Source organism: Gallinula chloropus (assembly GCF_964237585.1).
Source record: "Gallinula chloropus genome assembly, chromosome: 23".
NCBI lineage: Eukaryota > Metazoa > Chordata > Aves > Gruiformes > Rallidae > Gallinula > Gallinula chloropus.
The window spans coordinates 2,809,177-2,824,985 of NC_140108.1; the positions used below are offsets into that span (position 1 = coordinate 2,809,177).

Here is a 15,809-nt window from a genome sequence, read left to right on the forward strand (position 1 = left end):
TGGCGGGGCCCCGGCGCCTCGCCCCGGGCCAGCGTTCGCGCTGGGACCGCCCGTGGCACCGGCGGGGCCTCCGCTCGGGGCTGGGGGGCCAGGGGGGGTTCCCTGCAGGCGCCAGGGTGAGCGGAGGCGGCGAGGCCGCTCTGGGGTTGGCCCGGCGGGGGAGGCTCCGTACGCCCCGGCTCCCGGCCGGGCCGGGCCGCGCCGCGGGGCAGCCCCCGGCGGGCGGGGCGGCGATTGGCGGGCGAGCCGCCCGCCGCGCCAATCGGCGGCTTTGTTTGGGGTTACGGGGCGCGGAGGGGGCGTGTGCCCGCGGGGCCGCCCGCAGCCAATGGACGGGGCCGGGGGCGGTGGCTCCCGCGGCTGCCCGGCTCTCGCTCGTCCCATTGGTGGCGCTGGCGGTCACTCCGGCGGGCGCCGCCTCTCGTTGGCTGCCGGCGCCGGCGCCGCCGTGCGTCACTGCGCGCGTCCCGCTTCCTCCGCGGCGCGGTTGGCCCCGGCGGCCGTCAGTCGCCCGGCGCCGCTTCCCGAGCGGTCGCCGCGGCCGTCAGTTACAGCGCCGCTTCCCTCCCCGCCTCCGTCTGCCCGGCGCTGCCCGCCGATTGGCTGCGGCGCGTGTCATTGAAGCGCTGCCGCGCGCCGATTGGCCGTGCGCGCCGTCCATCGCGCCCATCCCCTGCAGGCGCCCGCCCCCCGCCCGCCGCGATTGGCCGCCGCGGGTGTCAGTGCGGCGGCTCCCCCAATGGGCGGCGCGGGGTGTGCGCCGTGCGCGCGGGGTGGCCGGCCCGGCGGCGGCGGCGGCGGTAGCGGGAGGAGGAGGAGGCGGAGGAGGCGGCGCGCGCCTGGGTCCCGGTCGCGAGGAGGCGGAGGAGGATGTGGCGCGCGGAGGGGAAATGGCTGCCGAAAACAAGCCGGAAGGTGAGAGCGCGGCCGGGCCGCCTCCCGCTCCGCGCCGGGCCGGGCCGGGCAGGGCCTGCCCACCGCCACGACCGGGCTGTCGGCGCGACGGGCCTCCCGCGCCGCTCCCCCCCCCCCCCCCCCCTCCTTCCTCCCGCTCCTGCCCCTGTCGCGGGGAGGCGGCGGCGGCCGGGGCCGGGCCGGGCCGCGCGGCGCGAAGTTTGGCGGCGGCGGCGGCGGACGCCCCCGCGGGGCCGGGCCGAAGCGGGAGGGATGGCGGCGGGAGGGGGGGTTGGGAAGCGGGCGGCGGGCAGGCCGGCCATGTGCGGCGGGCAGGCCGCGTGGCGCCGCGGCCGGGCCGGGGCACGGGCACGCCTCCCGCCGCCCGCCGGCACGTGCCCGCCCGCCGCCAACATGGAGGCTGCGGCGGCGCGGGGCGCGGCGCGGGGCTCCGGGGCGGCCGCTCGAAGCCGCCGCCGGCCTGGGCCCTCCGCTGCTCGCCGCTGCCTGGGGGTCACGCCGCGCCGGGCCGGGCCGCGCCGCCCCCGCCGCTCCCCCCCTCCCGCCGCCGCCGCCGCACGTGCCTCGCGGGCGCGCGCCCGGCGGCGCGAGCGGGGCGGCCTGGTCCGCGGCCCCGCCGCACCGGGGCCTCCGCGGCGGGCGGGCCGGGGGTGGGCGCTGCCGGGGCGGGCGGAGCGGCGGGCCCGGAGGTGAGCGAGGGGAAGGCCCGGCGCGTCCCCGCTGACGGGGCGGGCGGGGGGGGGGCTCCGGGGCGCCCAACTCCGGCCGAAAGTTACCGGCGCGGCGGGGAGCCGGGGCGCGGCGTGTCCGCAAGGGGGTAGCGCTGCTCCGCCCGAGCGCGGCCCCGACGGCTCTCCCGGGCCGCCGTCGCCCTGAGCTGGGGTCGAACCCCGGCGGGGGGCCGGGGACCGCGGGGCCGCCGCCTCGCCCGGCCTGGCCTCGCGCAGCGCGCCCGGTTCCCGCCGCCGGGGCCTCCGTTGTCTGGGGCGGCGGAGAGGGCGGCCGGCGCTCTGGGTCCCCGGCGCGGCGGTTGCGTAACTGGCCTTGGGTGAGTTCCCGCCCGGGTCGGGCCGGCCGCGCTCGGGCACCTGCGGCGCGGCGGCGCGGGGGGGGGGGTGGGGGTGGGGGCAGGGCTGGGCTGCCCGGAGCGTCTCCAGCCGGTACCGGGCGCCCCCGCCTTGGGCCACCGGCCGGTTGTCCCTCCGCTTCCCCGGGCACGGCTCCTTTTGGGGCTCTGCTGGTTTGTTTTGGTTCGGTTTTCCGGTTTCTGGAGGCTGAGGAGCTGCAGAGCTTCTGTGGGCACCGCTGCCTCCGCTTCGCCCTCCGCCGTGCCTTGTCCGGCATGATGGGGCCGAGCGCTACCGACACATCAGGGAGAAGCGGTGGCGGCCGTTACCAGCCGTGTCAGCGTCATCTTTTATTAATCTCTCTGATGCTCCCAAATTCATTAGCTCCATCTTCCCCGTGGTCTGGAGGAGGCCGGGCATCGCTCTTTCCTCATTTGCATTCAAGGAGCTGGTTGACCCCACGGAAGGAGCAGGTGCCTGCCCGGGAGCAGGGGTGTAAGTGGGAAGAGCATCCGTGCCAGCCTGGACTCAGCTCGGAGCCTGAGCTTGGGCACGGTAGCGGGTGAAAGTCGTACCCGGGCAGGGCCCGGTTCTCCTCTCAGGCATCCCGTGTTCTGCACAGGGTGCAGGTTTTGGCAGGCTTGCTCCCCTGAGGCTGGGGCATCACAGAGCTGTGCAGACCTGTGCCACTCGACCAGAAAGGTAATTTGGCTTTTGTGTTTGCTGTTTAGTGCAACTTTAGCCACGCTTCCTCCTGGCAGGGGCTATCTGTGGGCCGCTGAAGCGTGCTCTGGCCAAGGACACCGGGCCACAGCAGCGTTTCCTTTGCCTCTTGGTGCTGAGCGTGAGCTGCTGGAGAAACCTGTGGGTTGTGTACCCAGTCCCATGTGGCGATGGTGCGTTGGCCTTGGCTGGGCGGTGGTTGGTTTCCTCTTCGTAGCCGCGTGGGGCGCGAGCGGCGGCGGCGCCGAGGCGGGAGCGGAGCCTTCGTGGGCTGGGCTGGGCACCAGCACCCGTCTCGCTCTTGTAGTAAGCGCTCAGAGCAGCTCCCGCACTGACCTAGTTCTCTGGTGCTTTCTCAAGGAGGCAAGAGATAAACCATTCATTCCTTAAACTTAAACTCCGCCTGTCAGAAACTTAAATGGGAATCGTTTCAAAGCGTGATTCAAGACAAGTGTTTCACCAGGAGTGCAGATGCTGGAGGAGAGAGCGCCAGTCCCTTTAGGTTTCTCTTACTGGAGTGTTTAAAAACCGCGCGTTGAGCGGCAGCCGGCGGGGTTAGGTGTGTGGCAGAGCGCTGCTGTTACTGGGAGCTGTCTGCTCCTCAGCAGTGACCTGCCTGGTCTCTGAGCTTTGGTCGGGGCTTCCCGTGCCCAGCAGGCAGCAGAGCCTCTGCGGTAATGGGCGAGGGTTTGAAAGGGGGCTGGGGTCTCCGCTTCCTGCCTGCTGAGAGACCCCGTGCCTTGCAGAGCTTGGGTGAGTCTTCTCTCTTCTGGTTTCTGTAGGCAGGATGAAGGAGGACTCGATGACCGAGCAGCTCTTACTGTCCTTGGGGCAGAGGGCTTGGGGCTTTTGTAGTTTCTGCTGTGTTTTGTGTGTCTGAGCTGAGAACTGAAGGCCTGGCCTTGGCGGTGCTGGCTCCTGGGCTCTGAGCTTCATCAGGGTGGGGGTCTTCCTTAAATTGCCAAAAAATAGGGAAGTCTCATAAAAAGTTCTCATCAAAAGGACAAGGGCGTGCGTGGAGAACCTTCCTTGGTGTTTCTTGATATTCTCCCAGGCAGGTATCTGAATCCACTGGTTTAAAGCTGAGAAGCACATGGGACTCTCCTCAAGTGGTGCAGCAGGAGCTGGGCATGTTGCTGGCCAGGGCGAGCTGTTGAATTTGCCCCGTTGATTCAGGCAGGGCCAGGAGGGGGAATTTCTCCCCCTGAGCCCAGGACTGCATTTGTTGTTGCTACTGACCAAGGAGCTTTACTTGTTACTGAATGCCAGAGGCTGAGCATCACACCTTTTGAAAGCAAAACACTCTTGATTTGGTTGTTAAACAGCAAATATTTGCCTCCCTCTGTGGAAGTGTTGCATAAGGTTTTATTACTTCAGCAACCCAGAGCCTGCGGTGAGCGTGAGGGGTCGGGTTTTCAGCCACGCTCCCTGTACCCCGGAGAAGAGGCAGGCTTTGGCACCTGGCTCAGTCTGCTTGTGGCCCCAGAGTATTTGCTTGGAGTCCTGTGGTTGGGTTTTACCAGAAGGTCTCTGGTCTGGGAGAGGCGAACTGCCTTGAGCTGGGGTTTGCAGACCCGCTCAGAGGGCTGTGAGCCAGCAGGATGCTTCCAGGGAGCACCTCAAATCGCTTTTTCCAGGGGTGTGTGTGTGTGTGCACGTTAGGTCAGGGTTTCTGGAGTTCTTTTGGGTCTTGTAACCATTGTATGTGCAGGATTCTTGATGCAAGGCATGGGGCTTCTTTAAAGCTCTGTTGTTTTAACCCGATTCCACACCCCTTGTTGTTACTAGCTTGCTGAGTGGGTTTTTAAAGCTGCCCCATAAGAAGGTTTCCATGGGATGCTGTGGCTCTGATTGAGTTTTCTGTGTTGGGGAGCTGTGAGAGGATTCTGTGTGAGCAAGGTGAAAAGAAATGTACTCCTTCAGGACTTGGTGCTAACTCTGCACCTCTGGTTTAGGAGGGTGTATGTTACAGGGGGATGGATGGATGGATGGATGGATGGATGGATGGATGGATGGATGGATGGATGGATGGATGGAGATAGCTGTCCTAACCTCTCTGTCCAGCTGTCAGAAAGAGGGAGCTCAAATGTGACCTTCCTTTTTCAGTGTTCCTTCTGTGTCTGCTTCCATAAACCAAATATACCCGCAGGGGAAGAATCCCAGCAAAGCCAGCCCTCTCCGTGGGGTGAAGCAGGCTGGTGAAGCAAGGTGTGGAATACAGTGCTGGCTAATTAAAACACAGTGCTTCCAGCAGCTTCTTGCATCTTCGGTGTTTCCTGGCTTCCTCTTCCACACCTTGCTGAGTTTGTTTATTTATAGTTTGTTCCCCTTGCTCCATGTCCTGTTTTCATCTTCCCCTTCAGCCCTGTGCTGTGCTTCCCTGGATTTAAACCCTCTGGGTTTTGGGGGCTGGGTGCACCTGCCGATGCCAGAGTCTGCATGAACCCCACTTTTTTTGGGGTGCAGCACCCACCCTGTCCCTGGGGTGATGCTGGAGGTCTGGCTTTGTGCCAAGGAGCCAGATTGGCACTGGGTGAGCAAAAGCCCGCTCCTGTTATCGCCAGGAACAGGGAGCTCAGTGTCAGTCTCTTGCTTTTGTCCTGTCTTTGGTCTGGGGGGTTTGGAGTGTTTTCTAGCCAGCTCTCTAGGTGGGCTTCTGAGCCCGGACTGTTGGTAGCTGGAAAGACACCCCACCACTGGTTGTACCAGTGGCTGGTGGCGTGTAGGCTCTGGGTAAGGAGTTTCACTCACCTTGGCTGGTTCTTCAGGACTTTGCAGAGCTGGTTGTAGTAGCAGCAGCTGTATAGATGGGTGGTTTATTTCTGGTCAGCCTGGCTAACAGTATCAGTCTCTCCTTAGTTGTGTTGCAGTTGAGTTTGATGGTGCAATTTTAGTGAAGACCGAGGGATGAAGGACTCGATGGTGTGTCGTTGGGTGAGCATCGGTCTGATCGCTCTGTTGCCATTGTCCTATCCAGCAGCCACGGGGTGCTGGGCAGCCTTGGAGCTCAGTGCTCCTGAGGGTTGCTCTTGGCATGGCTGCTTCTGTCCGCCTTTGGAATCCGACCGGACTCTCTGGCCCTGCGTGGTGAAGTGGGGTGCAGCAAGGGGCCTGCTGAGCTGGGCGAGAGGAGCGGTGCTGCCGGGGTGCTTGAGAAGTGGCCTCTGGTGAGAGATGGAGAGAGCTCATGGTGCAAACCAGACCTCCTCACCCAGCGCCGAGGCTTTCATTAAGGAAGAACTGTGCCATCAACTCTTGCCTGAAACGCAGCACTTGCAGCTTTGCATAACTGTGGTGTTTAAAGTGAGTCCAACTATGGGATGTCCAGAAACTCTCTGCCTTGTGAAGAGGATGCTGTAACGTGCAAGCAGCGCATCGCTGGTGGGATGAACCAGGGGCAATAATCAGCAGTGGCAGGGTTGGAGCTGTATCTGTGTTTCTTGCACTTTTAGAAGGGCTTGTAGAGCTTGTCATAGCAACAAAGTATTTATCACAAGTATTCCAAGAAACTAGGCTGGATTCAACAACTGACTAGCAGAAAATTACCCTGTTGATCGCCCTTGCTGCTCCTGCCACCCCTGCAACTTCCTCCTCATCCCTTCCGCTTCTCCTCGTTACTCCTGTTTGATGTGCTGGTTCCTGTGCCGGTTTGTGTGCCATCCTCCCTTAGAGTGCTCCTCACTCCTTTTCCATGTTTTCTTACCTCTGCCTGGACTGTTAACCCTCTCCTGCTTCTGGAGCTGCTGGCCTTCTTCGTGGCAAAGGGTCGGGAATGCCGTGGCTCGGCTGGCGCCTGTGCCGAATGCTGGTGTCCGGTGAAGCTGTGCTGGGAGAGCGCCGGTGGAGAGTTGGACAACGTTATCTTATCTTAGCCTCCCTCATCTGATAGATATTTAGAAATCTGCTTTTGTTGCCAAGGGATTTACAACTGTAATCATCCAAATATTTCTAGAAAACCGACCAAAAGCTGTTGGGTTTGCTCACACTGCTCCTTGTTTACTGATGGGAAATGCCAGGAGCGAAGTTTAACTGTGTGGAATAGTGTGCCAGCCCTTCGGCTGTTTGGGTCGGGGAAGCTCTTTGCATCTGCTTCTGCCAGGCTGAACCTATTGGTTTTGGGCTGGAGATCAGCGAGCGGAAGAATGTTGGAGTTCAAGGGGACTGCACCCCCCCAGCCTGGGACACAGCAGAGCCAAACCCACGCGTGGGGAATATAAATCTGTGAGCAATGGGATGTCTTTGGAGGAAACCTGCACGTCTTGGCTTGTGCTTTTGTCTCTCTCTCACGCTTGGCCTTTAGAGAAGCAAGGTACTGGGAGAGCGGCCTCTGGCTTTGGGAGAAGCTTCAGAAAGCTGGGAACTGTGGCCCTGAAGAGAGAGCAAGGGAGCTGTGCTTTGGGTCAGGTATTGGCCTAACGGTGCTGAGCTCTGGGACAAGGCTGGGGCTCATCTTCCTCACCAGGAAGGCTGGTTGCCCGGCCTAACGCTGTCTACGCAGAGACTGGCTGGCTCGGGCAGCCTGTGCTCACCCGGCTGTGCTGTACCTGAGCTGTGTCCCCTCGGTTCCGCTGCCGAAGCGGTGGCACAGGGACTGGCCTTGCAGCCAGCCTGCTGCCCTCGTGTTCCAGCCAGGCAGCTAACAGTGGCCTTGTGATTTTTAGCCGTTTGTTCTCTGCGAGAGCGCCTGTTGTAACGTTTAACCACCTTTTACCTCTCTCGTGGGGTAGTTAAGATGATGGCCAATCCGAAGTTACTGCTTCATAATAATGGGCTTATAAAACCCGTGGTTCTGATTTTACAGGCTTATTCTTTATATTTATTTCCAGTATGGAGCTGTCTGGAAATCAGCAGTTGATCAACACCCATTCAGCCATTCTGGTGTTCTCCAATTATATGTTATATTGATAAAGGGCGGCAGTTAAACGGTCTACAGGTCTGAGCTCACCTCCTGGGTCTCAGAAGATTTAAGAACAAGTTAAAGGAAGGGAAAATAAAAAAAAAAAAAAAGAGGGGAGGGGGGTTTGTTTGGAGAGTGGGGGCAGAGCACAGACTGGCTGTGTGATTTGCTGGTGTGCGCTTTAAAAGTTTTATGGCCCGTGTTGCATCCCTTGGGAGGATAAAGTGCAAGGAGCATGAACAGGCCCATAAAATGACGAAGGGTTTATGTGGGATAATTAATACAGAACTTTCCCTGAACTTCATGGTAGTTGTACTTTCTTAATTTCAGGCGAGTTTCTGCTTTGTAGTCAGTGGTGTTGAAGATAGTGCTAACGGAGCTCAAATGGGGGTTTCCATGCCCAGTTGTGACGAGGGGTTGTCAGCTGCTGTATTTCAGTCAATATCTTCCCAGACTTGGCTGTGCATGCCTTGGGAAGCGTTCCTGAGCTGTGGCCAGCTTTGCGCTGAAAAAGCCCCTGTGTCGATCCAGCTTTACTGGCAGATCCTCCCGTGCAGGCGCAGCTCTGCTTGCAGAAGCACTTAGTATTGACACCGGTGGGGTTTGCAGATCACCGTGTCGTCACTCCCACCCGTGGCAAAAATGATAGGAGGAGGAGGAGGAGGAAAGTGCACAGGTCTGGCCCGGATCTGCGCAGGAAAATCACACAGGCATTGTGAAAGCGCAGCTCCGTTTTTAACTACAGAGGAGATTTCAGTTCTAAATAAATGTGAAGTATTCCCTCTGGAGTGTGCTGGCTGCTCTGGAAGCTGGGCGTGGATGCCGGGCAGCATTGATTCCCCTGACTTCCTCAGAAGACTCTGGTGGGTGAGTGTGTATGTTGGGTTGACTAGAAACAGCAGATTCGATTCAAACCGAAGGACAGCACTGCTTCTTTTTCCTCTCCACCTCCCTAAAGGTGGACGTGTTGTAGCTGTAAGGATTGTGATTGGGAATGAAGAAAGGAGAAGGGAAACATAGGTGAGGTGTAGGCACCTCATGGGAGGGTGATGGTGACCTTCAGTTGCTACAGCAGCACAGAGGTCTGGGACACAAGCGTGGGGAGTCACACGGGAGGGTTGGAGTCAGCAAGTTCTGAGAACTTGGACCAAAACATTTTTAAGGGATCTGTTATCCATAGGCACTTTCTGGATTAATAATACTGATAATTGATGACAGTGGAAGAAAGTTAATAAAACGAGCTGCATAATTAGAGGTCTGCCAGCCCTGCAAAATAATGGAATGAATGATAGAGGACTTGACTGATACGGAGGTAAGGGGAAGTAATACAATTAATGTCAATTAAAATGTGCCCATGGAAAATAAGCTGATGAGATGTAACTGGGGATGTAGTTTGGCTGATAAAAGCAATAATGTGTGCTGTAAAATACTTCGCCGCCTTAATGAATTGGATGTAGAGCAATGCAATATTTTGAACGAGAAAGGAAGACGGTGTGAAGCTGTGGTGGGGAATGTTAAGTGGGTACCAGCTAAATCGGGCGTCGGATCTGGACGTGCAGGTGGGGATGGCTGGGGCTGCCGGTGCTCCGTGCTGTGCCCCACACAAGGTGTCGTCATCGTGGCATGTGGCTGCCAAGGTTTGGGCAGCCAGAGGTGCTGGGAGGTAGCAAAGCTGACGGTTGCATGTGTGGAATGTTGGCTGGGTAAAAAGAGGAGGCAAAAAATCCCTGTGGAACCAGCGGTCTGAGGTGCCTGGTGCCAAGCGAGAAATCCTGGAATGGTTCGTGAAAAACAGCCAAGGAACCTTCTTCTGATACCTCAGTTCAGCCAAGATGGGTGCTGCCTGCCACTCGTTTGCCCAGGAAGGAGCCTGAAGCTGGGAACCCTGCTCATTCCGTCTGTCGCAGCCGTGCCGCGAAGTTCCCGATAACTCGGGGAGCGCGCGGGGCTCATAAATTACAGAGCAGCTCACGTTTATCATACACATCGCTGCTTATCTTGTAAGCTCATCTGCTGTGCTTGCACGAGTGGTTGATTTAACAGCATGTATATTGTTGAACTTGACACATCCAAGAGTATAATCAAGCTTTAAAAATACCGGGGATGTCTGGCTGCTGGTGCGCGCTCTTCGCCCGCTCTGGGAAATGATTGTGGGATGGGTTCTGCGGGGTGCTGCGGGTCACAGGAGATCTGTGTCGTGTGTGACAGCAGCAGAGTATTGTCACACTGGCTGCTGTGTAAGGACATCAGATGCTTGGACGTGTGAAAGGAAAAAGTTGCTCTCCTTTTTCTGTACCCTACCTAATGGGGAATGGCTGGTGGGTTAATTTTGTGGGGTGAAAAGCCAGTGAGTGCGTGTAGGTCTTGTGCTGCTGCCCAGCAAGCCTGGGAAGGGTGCTGGCAGCTGTGGTGAGAGTGTTGGGTATTAGGCTATCTCAGCTCGGGATGGCTCGTGCTGGGAGGGGTTTGGCCCTGTCCATGGTGCGGTGGCGGAGGGCTGAGCCAGCATATCTGGGGCTTCTGCAGGATGCTGCCAGACCTGAGGGTTCCTCGCGTGCCCCTTTCTTAAGGGGAACTGATGCTCCTTCTATGCCTTTAGCAGCAGCAAAGAATAATTGTGTATTCTTCAGTATTTCTGCTTCTGAGACCCCCCTGGGCACGGAGAGGTGGGCAGATGGCCATCGCTCCCCCTCGCCCCTCTCGAGGAGCTGCGTTCGCTCCGAGCCGCCTGCGGAGAGAGACGTAACCCGGCGTTCGTCGGGCACAGCGCACCTTCGCTTTGCATGAACTAACAGACCTTGAGTTACGTTTCTGGTGCAGCCTGACAAAATTATAGCGGGTGCTGGGGCTCTGTGCTTATTTAGTTGCAAATCCTGTCAAGTGTGAACTTCATTTATGACTTTCCTGGCAGGTCGTACCGCGGTGGCCACAGCTTCTGTAACGTTTTGTCGCTGTTGCTTGTGAAATGTGGCTCTGAGGGAAATAACAAGCTAAGATAGGCCCAGGTGAGCACACACACAGGCTGCTCTTGCGCGCATCCATCAAAGCTCTGCTCAAGAACTAAGCTGTACTTTCATTTCTGAAGTTCAGGTGTGGTTTCCACAGACAGCTGTAGTAGTCTGGGTGACCGGTTGCTTGGGCTTTGACGAGGGGAGCGGTGGGTTTCCTGTGGAAACAGCCTTTTCTCCTCAGTGTACCTCACGTGTCTCCTCTTCTTTCCAGATGATCATGGGAACAGCAATGGCAGTCATGTAAAAATCTTTTTACCGAAGAAGCTGCTGGAATGTCTACCAAAATGCTCAAGTTTACCGAAAGAGAGGCACCGCTGGAACACTAACGAGGTAGTTCAAGCTCTTATTTATTCTCAAACGTGCTGGCTTACTTGATGCTGAAGGATTGTTTTCTGAGAGCATGCTGTGTAGGTTATGGGGTGCAAAATCCCCTTGTTAAATAATGAAGTGGGGTCACGTGTTGGAAGTGAGCTCTGAGCCGGGCGCGAGGGCAGCTGCAGGAGCTGGCAGCTGGTGTGGTAGGAGGCTGTTGCTCGCGGTGTGTGTGTCGCTTGGCTTGGGGACACATCTCACCCCATCTTCCTGAATTGTTCAAAATTAGAGGTGTGTGTTGGTATCACGTTCAACAGTCACCTTGCTATGTGTATGGACTTCAGAGCAGGACACTGGCACGTGCGCTCACCAGCCAAATGGGGTCATGAGAAATAATGAGCTTATCCCTGTCTGAGGAACCTTGTTGGGGACGGGGTGCACAGAACCCAGTGCTGACACTGGAATCCAGCTACTCTGAATGTGCCGATTCACACAGCTCCTTGTGACGCGTCCTGGTGGGGTTTCTTGAAGGGACACAGGAGCATTTAATGTGCAGGTGTCTGGTGGGCCAAGCTGGAGCTGTAGAGAACCCCAGCAGCTCTGCGACCACTGGGCAGGAGGCTGGAAGCTACACTGTATAGCGTTAGTCTCTAGAAGCACAGTCAGACCATACTGGACCATATTCCTGGGAATCTTTTAGCAGTAGAGGCAGTCAGCTCTGAGAAATGTTGGTGAAACCACAGCTCATATCTGCTGTTGAAGCTCTCTGGTCTCTAATCCATCACGTGTGCCATCGGAGCGCGTTAACAAAAAGCAAACTCATGAGGTAACGGCTGCAAGTGGCAGCTGGAGCGTGGATTCAGATACCTGTCAGCTCATGGGTGGGTTCCTCGGCATTGGAGTCCTTCACTCTCCCTCCTTTGGTCTGAAGTTAAAGTCAGGGGATCTATTTTTAATGTACTAAGCACTGTGACAGGATTAATCTGGTCTTTTGGGGAGCTGCTGTCATTGGCTCTTTTGTGTAGATGTGTTTGTCCTGGGTCACTTGAACTGAAATGTAAATGGCAGGACATGCGGTTCTGTGGTGCGTTTGTACTGATGAGGAGGGGCAGGAGCAACAGCCATTCCAGTGGCTCTAAAAGGTGGTGTTTGATGGACAGCTGAGAAGGAAAACTCCTGTGTGGGTTGGTGGCTGTGTAGGGTGGGGGGATGCATGGGGCAGGCTCTGCCATCGGGTCCCCTGCGCCCAAGAGCGAGACGCTGCCGGTACCGAGCGTGTGGGTCAGGGAGCAGACGGGGTTGGTTCTTTCCCCTCCCAGGGCATCGCCACGGGAACACTGCAGATAACTTCTTCTGGATGCTTTGGCCTGTGGGTTGAGGGTAACGGGTCACGTGCTGCTGGGGTGGGTGACGGGTGGAGAATCCTTTGAGAGCCACACAGGCTGTGGTTGACTTTACAGTTAGTAAAATAACCCTGTGAGCAGCGAGAGAAATGGAGCATTTAAAAATGCTTAGAACACGTTATCAATATGTTTGCTTTCTGTCAAGAGGATGCAGCTCTAACTGCAACGTTTGATGGAAATACATTTCCATATCAAGGTGTCATCTCCTCTTAAATCAAGTTTATAGCAGTTTTATATATCCGAGTGAGGGAAGTGTTCCTCCTGACTCCAAGTTTTTTTACCAGAGGTACGAAATCATAAGTTTAGTCAAGCAGTTTAAGCACAGATTGACGTTTTTGCCATCCCTGTGGAGGTGTGTGTGTGTGTGTGTGCTGCTTCCTCCCGCTCCAGGGGGCTAGAAAGGGGGTTTCATACCGTTGCTTACGTTAGGTGAAATTGGTTAATGGGCTGAAATTCCACAGCTCTCCCTGTGTGTGTGTGTGGGGGGGGGGGGTGGGGGGGGGAATTCTCTGCTCTTGGGTTGGCCTTGTCCTTCATTTCAAACCCTTGTGGTGGGTTTTTGTGTGTAACCCAGACCTGACTCTGGCTGCAGCCAGCGGATGGAGCAGGGACTTGCCGTAGCGTAGCCCGGTGGCACAGGGGGTGCAGGGCTCAAGGGTGTCGGCGTAACCTTGTCTCTGCACGGCGCTTGCCAAAAGCGGGATTGCAGCTCTGAGCAGAGATGCCTTTCATTAATGGAGTTGGCAGCCGCAGTCATTAATCATCCTTGTAAACACTTAATGACACAGTGCGAGAAGGAAGGAAAAGTTAAACATGGGAATGTGGGATGCGACCCGGGGGTCTGTCTCCAGCAGGACCCTGTGCCTGCACCCTGTGCCTGGATGCTCTGTCTGGATGCTCCAGAGGGAGAGGCCCAGAGGTCCCTGCCGGCAGAAGACACCAGGAGTAGTTACTTTGTGTGCTCAGGAGCAGAGCAGAACTGCCTCACTTCCCAGCATGGTGTCTGGCATCAAGTCTTGATGTGTTTCAGGCGCAGGTATTGCTTGACAGTACGGACAGGAGCACTGTTACAGAACTATTTGGGTGTTACTTGCACAGGAAGAGACTCTTGGACTGAGCTTGGCTGGAGTCCTGTGCTCACCGACGTCCCTTTGCTTGCAGGACGGTGACTTTCTCCTCTTTCCCTGACATGACATTATCTCCTGTCTTCTCTCTGAAGTGCAGAGGAAATCCAGAAGGTTTGGAGGATTGCCTGCAGGCTGTGAGGGACCCAGGCTGTTGGGAAGGGACTCTGTTCAGGCTGGCAGTTACACTGAAAGGCTATCAAGGAGGGCCTGCAAGCTGTAGGTTGCCTGCCTCTTCGATACCCCTGGCAGAACGGGCCAGGCAGCCGGTTACTGGCGCAGCTCCTGTCAGCAGGTTTGTTCATCCAGGTACCGCTCTGGGTGAGGACTGAGCAGGGCAGCACATGGCACTTTTATTGTTAAAAGGCTTTGAGGTGCCTTCAGGAATTAACTCCTGTGTCTGCAAACTCAAACCACTGCTTTGTCTCTGGGCTGCCCTGGCTGGCACCGTGTCTCGTAACGCCTTGCTGTGACAGTTCAAACCTTACTTGCCAGATTAGCTTGTGTGTTGCAGAGTTGTGGGGTTGAGCAAGCAGGATGGCCTTTTGTCATTGCCACAGCCCCATCAAGGAAGCGGTATCTGTCCTGTCACAGCGTCCCACTGCTGGGGGCCATCAGGGTGCCAGAACTCGCTGGAAAAGCATCAGTGCTCCTCTCAGTTCCCCGGGGACGGGGGAGATGCTCCCTGTGTTCTGTTTAACGCACTCAGGTTAATTCAGATGCTTTGGTTCAGCGCAGTTTCCCGAAGCCAGAGGCTGGCTGTCACTGTGAGAGCTCTGCAGCTGTGGAGCCCTTAGAGCTGAGCGTCCTCGCGGTCTGCACCGGCGCTCTGATCTCTCAGGAGCAATGAGAATATGTAGTTTTGACTAATTACCCGCTGCCCGTGTGATCATGGAGTATATTGGCTGGCACTATTGCTAGGAGTCGTGTTGCTCTGTTGTTCCTGCTGGTGATCCCCTCTCCTGGAGGGGTGGCAGGGAAGGGATCTCAGTTTGGCTTGTGTGTGCTTCCCATGGAGCATCCCTCGCCTGCGGCCGCTGGTCTGCATGCGCAGCTGCCTGTCGGTTTGTGCTGAGCTGGGGCTGAATCATGGGCAGCTGAGGTGTCGAGGGTGAAGGGAAGGGCCTGGCTGAGGGCAGAGCGTTTGCTGGGGGCTGGAGCAGCCAGAGCACCCATAAAAACAGGTCCCTCATTGCGGTGGCCATTGGGTTGGGAGGGGCACATCCCACCTGAGTTGGGCACTGCCAGGCTGGGCGCCTGCTCCACCAGCCCTCGGTACCACGCTTCCCAAAGTGCCTCTGTCTTCCTGGCCAGCAGCAGGAATGTAGGAGACCCCACGTTTCCTGGAGGGAGAAGGAGAAGCTCCGAAAGTGAGATCAACAGGGAATAATGTTTGCACCCTGGCTAGAGCCGAGCGGGGAGTAAACTGTTTGTACACCTGACTGATGCCGTCTAGCACGTGTGGGCGGCTTTGCTCGCTGCGTGTGTGATTATGATTTAAGGCTGATCAGTGAACGAGATGGAAATTCCTCTTTAACAGAAGCACTTCATTATGGGTTTATTTTGTGAAATTAATGAAATTCTGTGCTTTGCTTAATGTACAAAGCAGGAAATCTGCTACTGGCTTTGCTTTTGCAGTTTCTCAGTCATGTTTACATAATTAGCAAGTGTTGTGAGCGGGCTCGGTGATTTAGCTGAATTGAAAGGTTACTGTTCCTGGCAGCTCCGCACAGAGGCGGCAATACCTGCTATGGGCTTGGGCTCTGATGGAGAGGAGATCCCTCAGCTTCCCCGTAGGAAAACCTGGCTTTTTTTCCCTTCCCCTTTGTTAATGTTAGGACCGGCCTGGTAATTGTATAATGATAAGTCTTTAAAAATGGCTGAATTTGCAGTTTTGCGCAGGCAGCGCGTCGGAGCCCTGGGACCAGATCGGATCCTGTAAAGCATAGCAAACAGACGAATTGTTTTGGGTAATGTACTGCCCTCCTGGTTTTTTGTTCGGGTTTTTCCCCAAGTGAATTCGAGGGAATGAATTAAATGAACTTTATTTTTTTACTCTTAATGATAGCGAAGGAGAAACATCACTGGATAATGAGTTTTGTCATGTTATTCCCAAAGTGCTGATCGTGTTTAACTCGGTGGCTTTTCGACATTAGTCACCTATCAGAACACCTCTGAATGTTGTGACCAGCAGTTAGCTCAGCATGGCATCGGCACGGCCTGAGCACACGGCCTCTGCCAGGGCTCACCATTCTCGTGGTGCAGGGCTGCCCCAAGGCACAGTGACAGGATGTGGGATCTGCTCCGGGAGTGAGATGACGATGCTCCCGGTTATACTCCCTTCGGAGGCGAGGGGC

General features: G+C 56.8%; 1 protein-coding gene across 5 annotated transcripts in view; it reads left to right on the forward strand.

Annotated features, from left to right (window-relative positions):
* CAMTA1 (calmodulin binding transcription activator 1) overlaps nucleotides 1-15,809 on the forward strand; it is a gene marked incomplete at both ends in the record, with an annotated part of 245,308 nt that overhangs the window by 10,200 nt on the left and 219,299 nt on the right. For 3 of the 5 annotated variants that reach the window (XM_084274550.1, XM_084274548.1, XM_084274549.1), the window contains 2 exons: nucleotides 800-915; nucleotides 10,825-10,943. In XM_084274550.1, coding sequence (XP_084130676.1) covers nucleotides 891-915; nucleotides 10,825-10,943 — 144 coding nt within the window. Of the gene's footprint in view, nucleotides 1-799; nucleotides 916-10,824; nucleotides 10,944-15,809 lie in introns of those variants that run through there. The other 2 variants (XM_084274547.1, XM_084274546.1) reach the window with 1 other exon arrangement.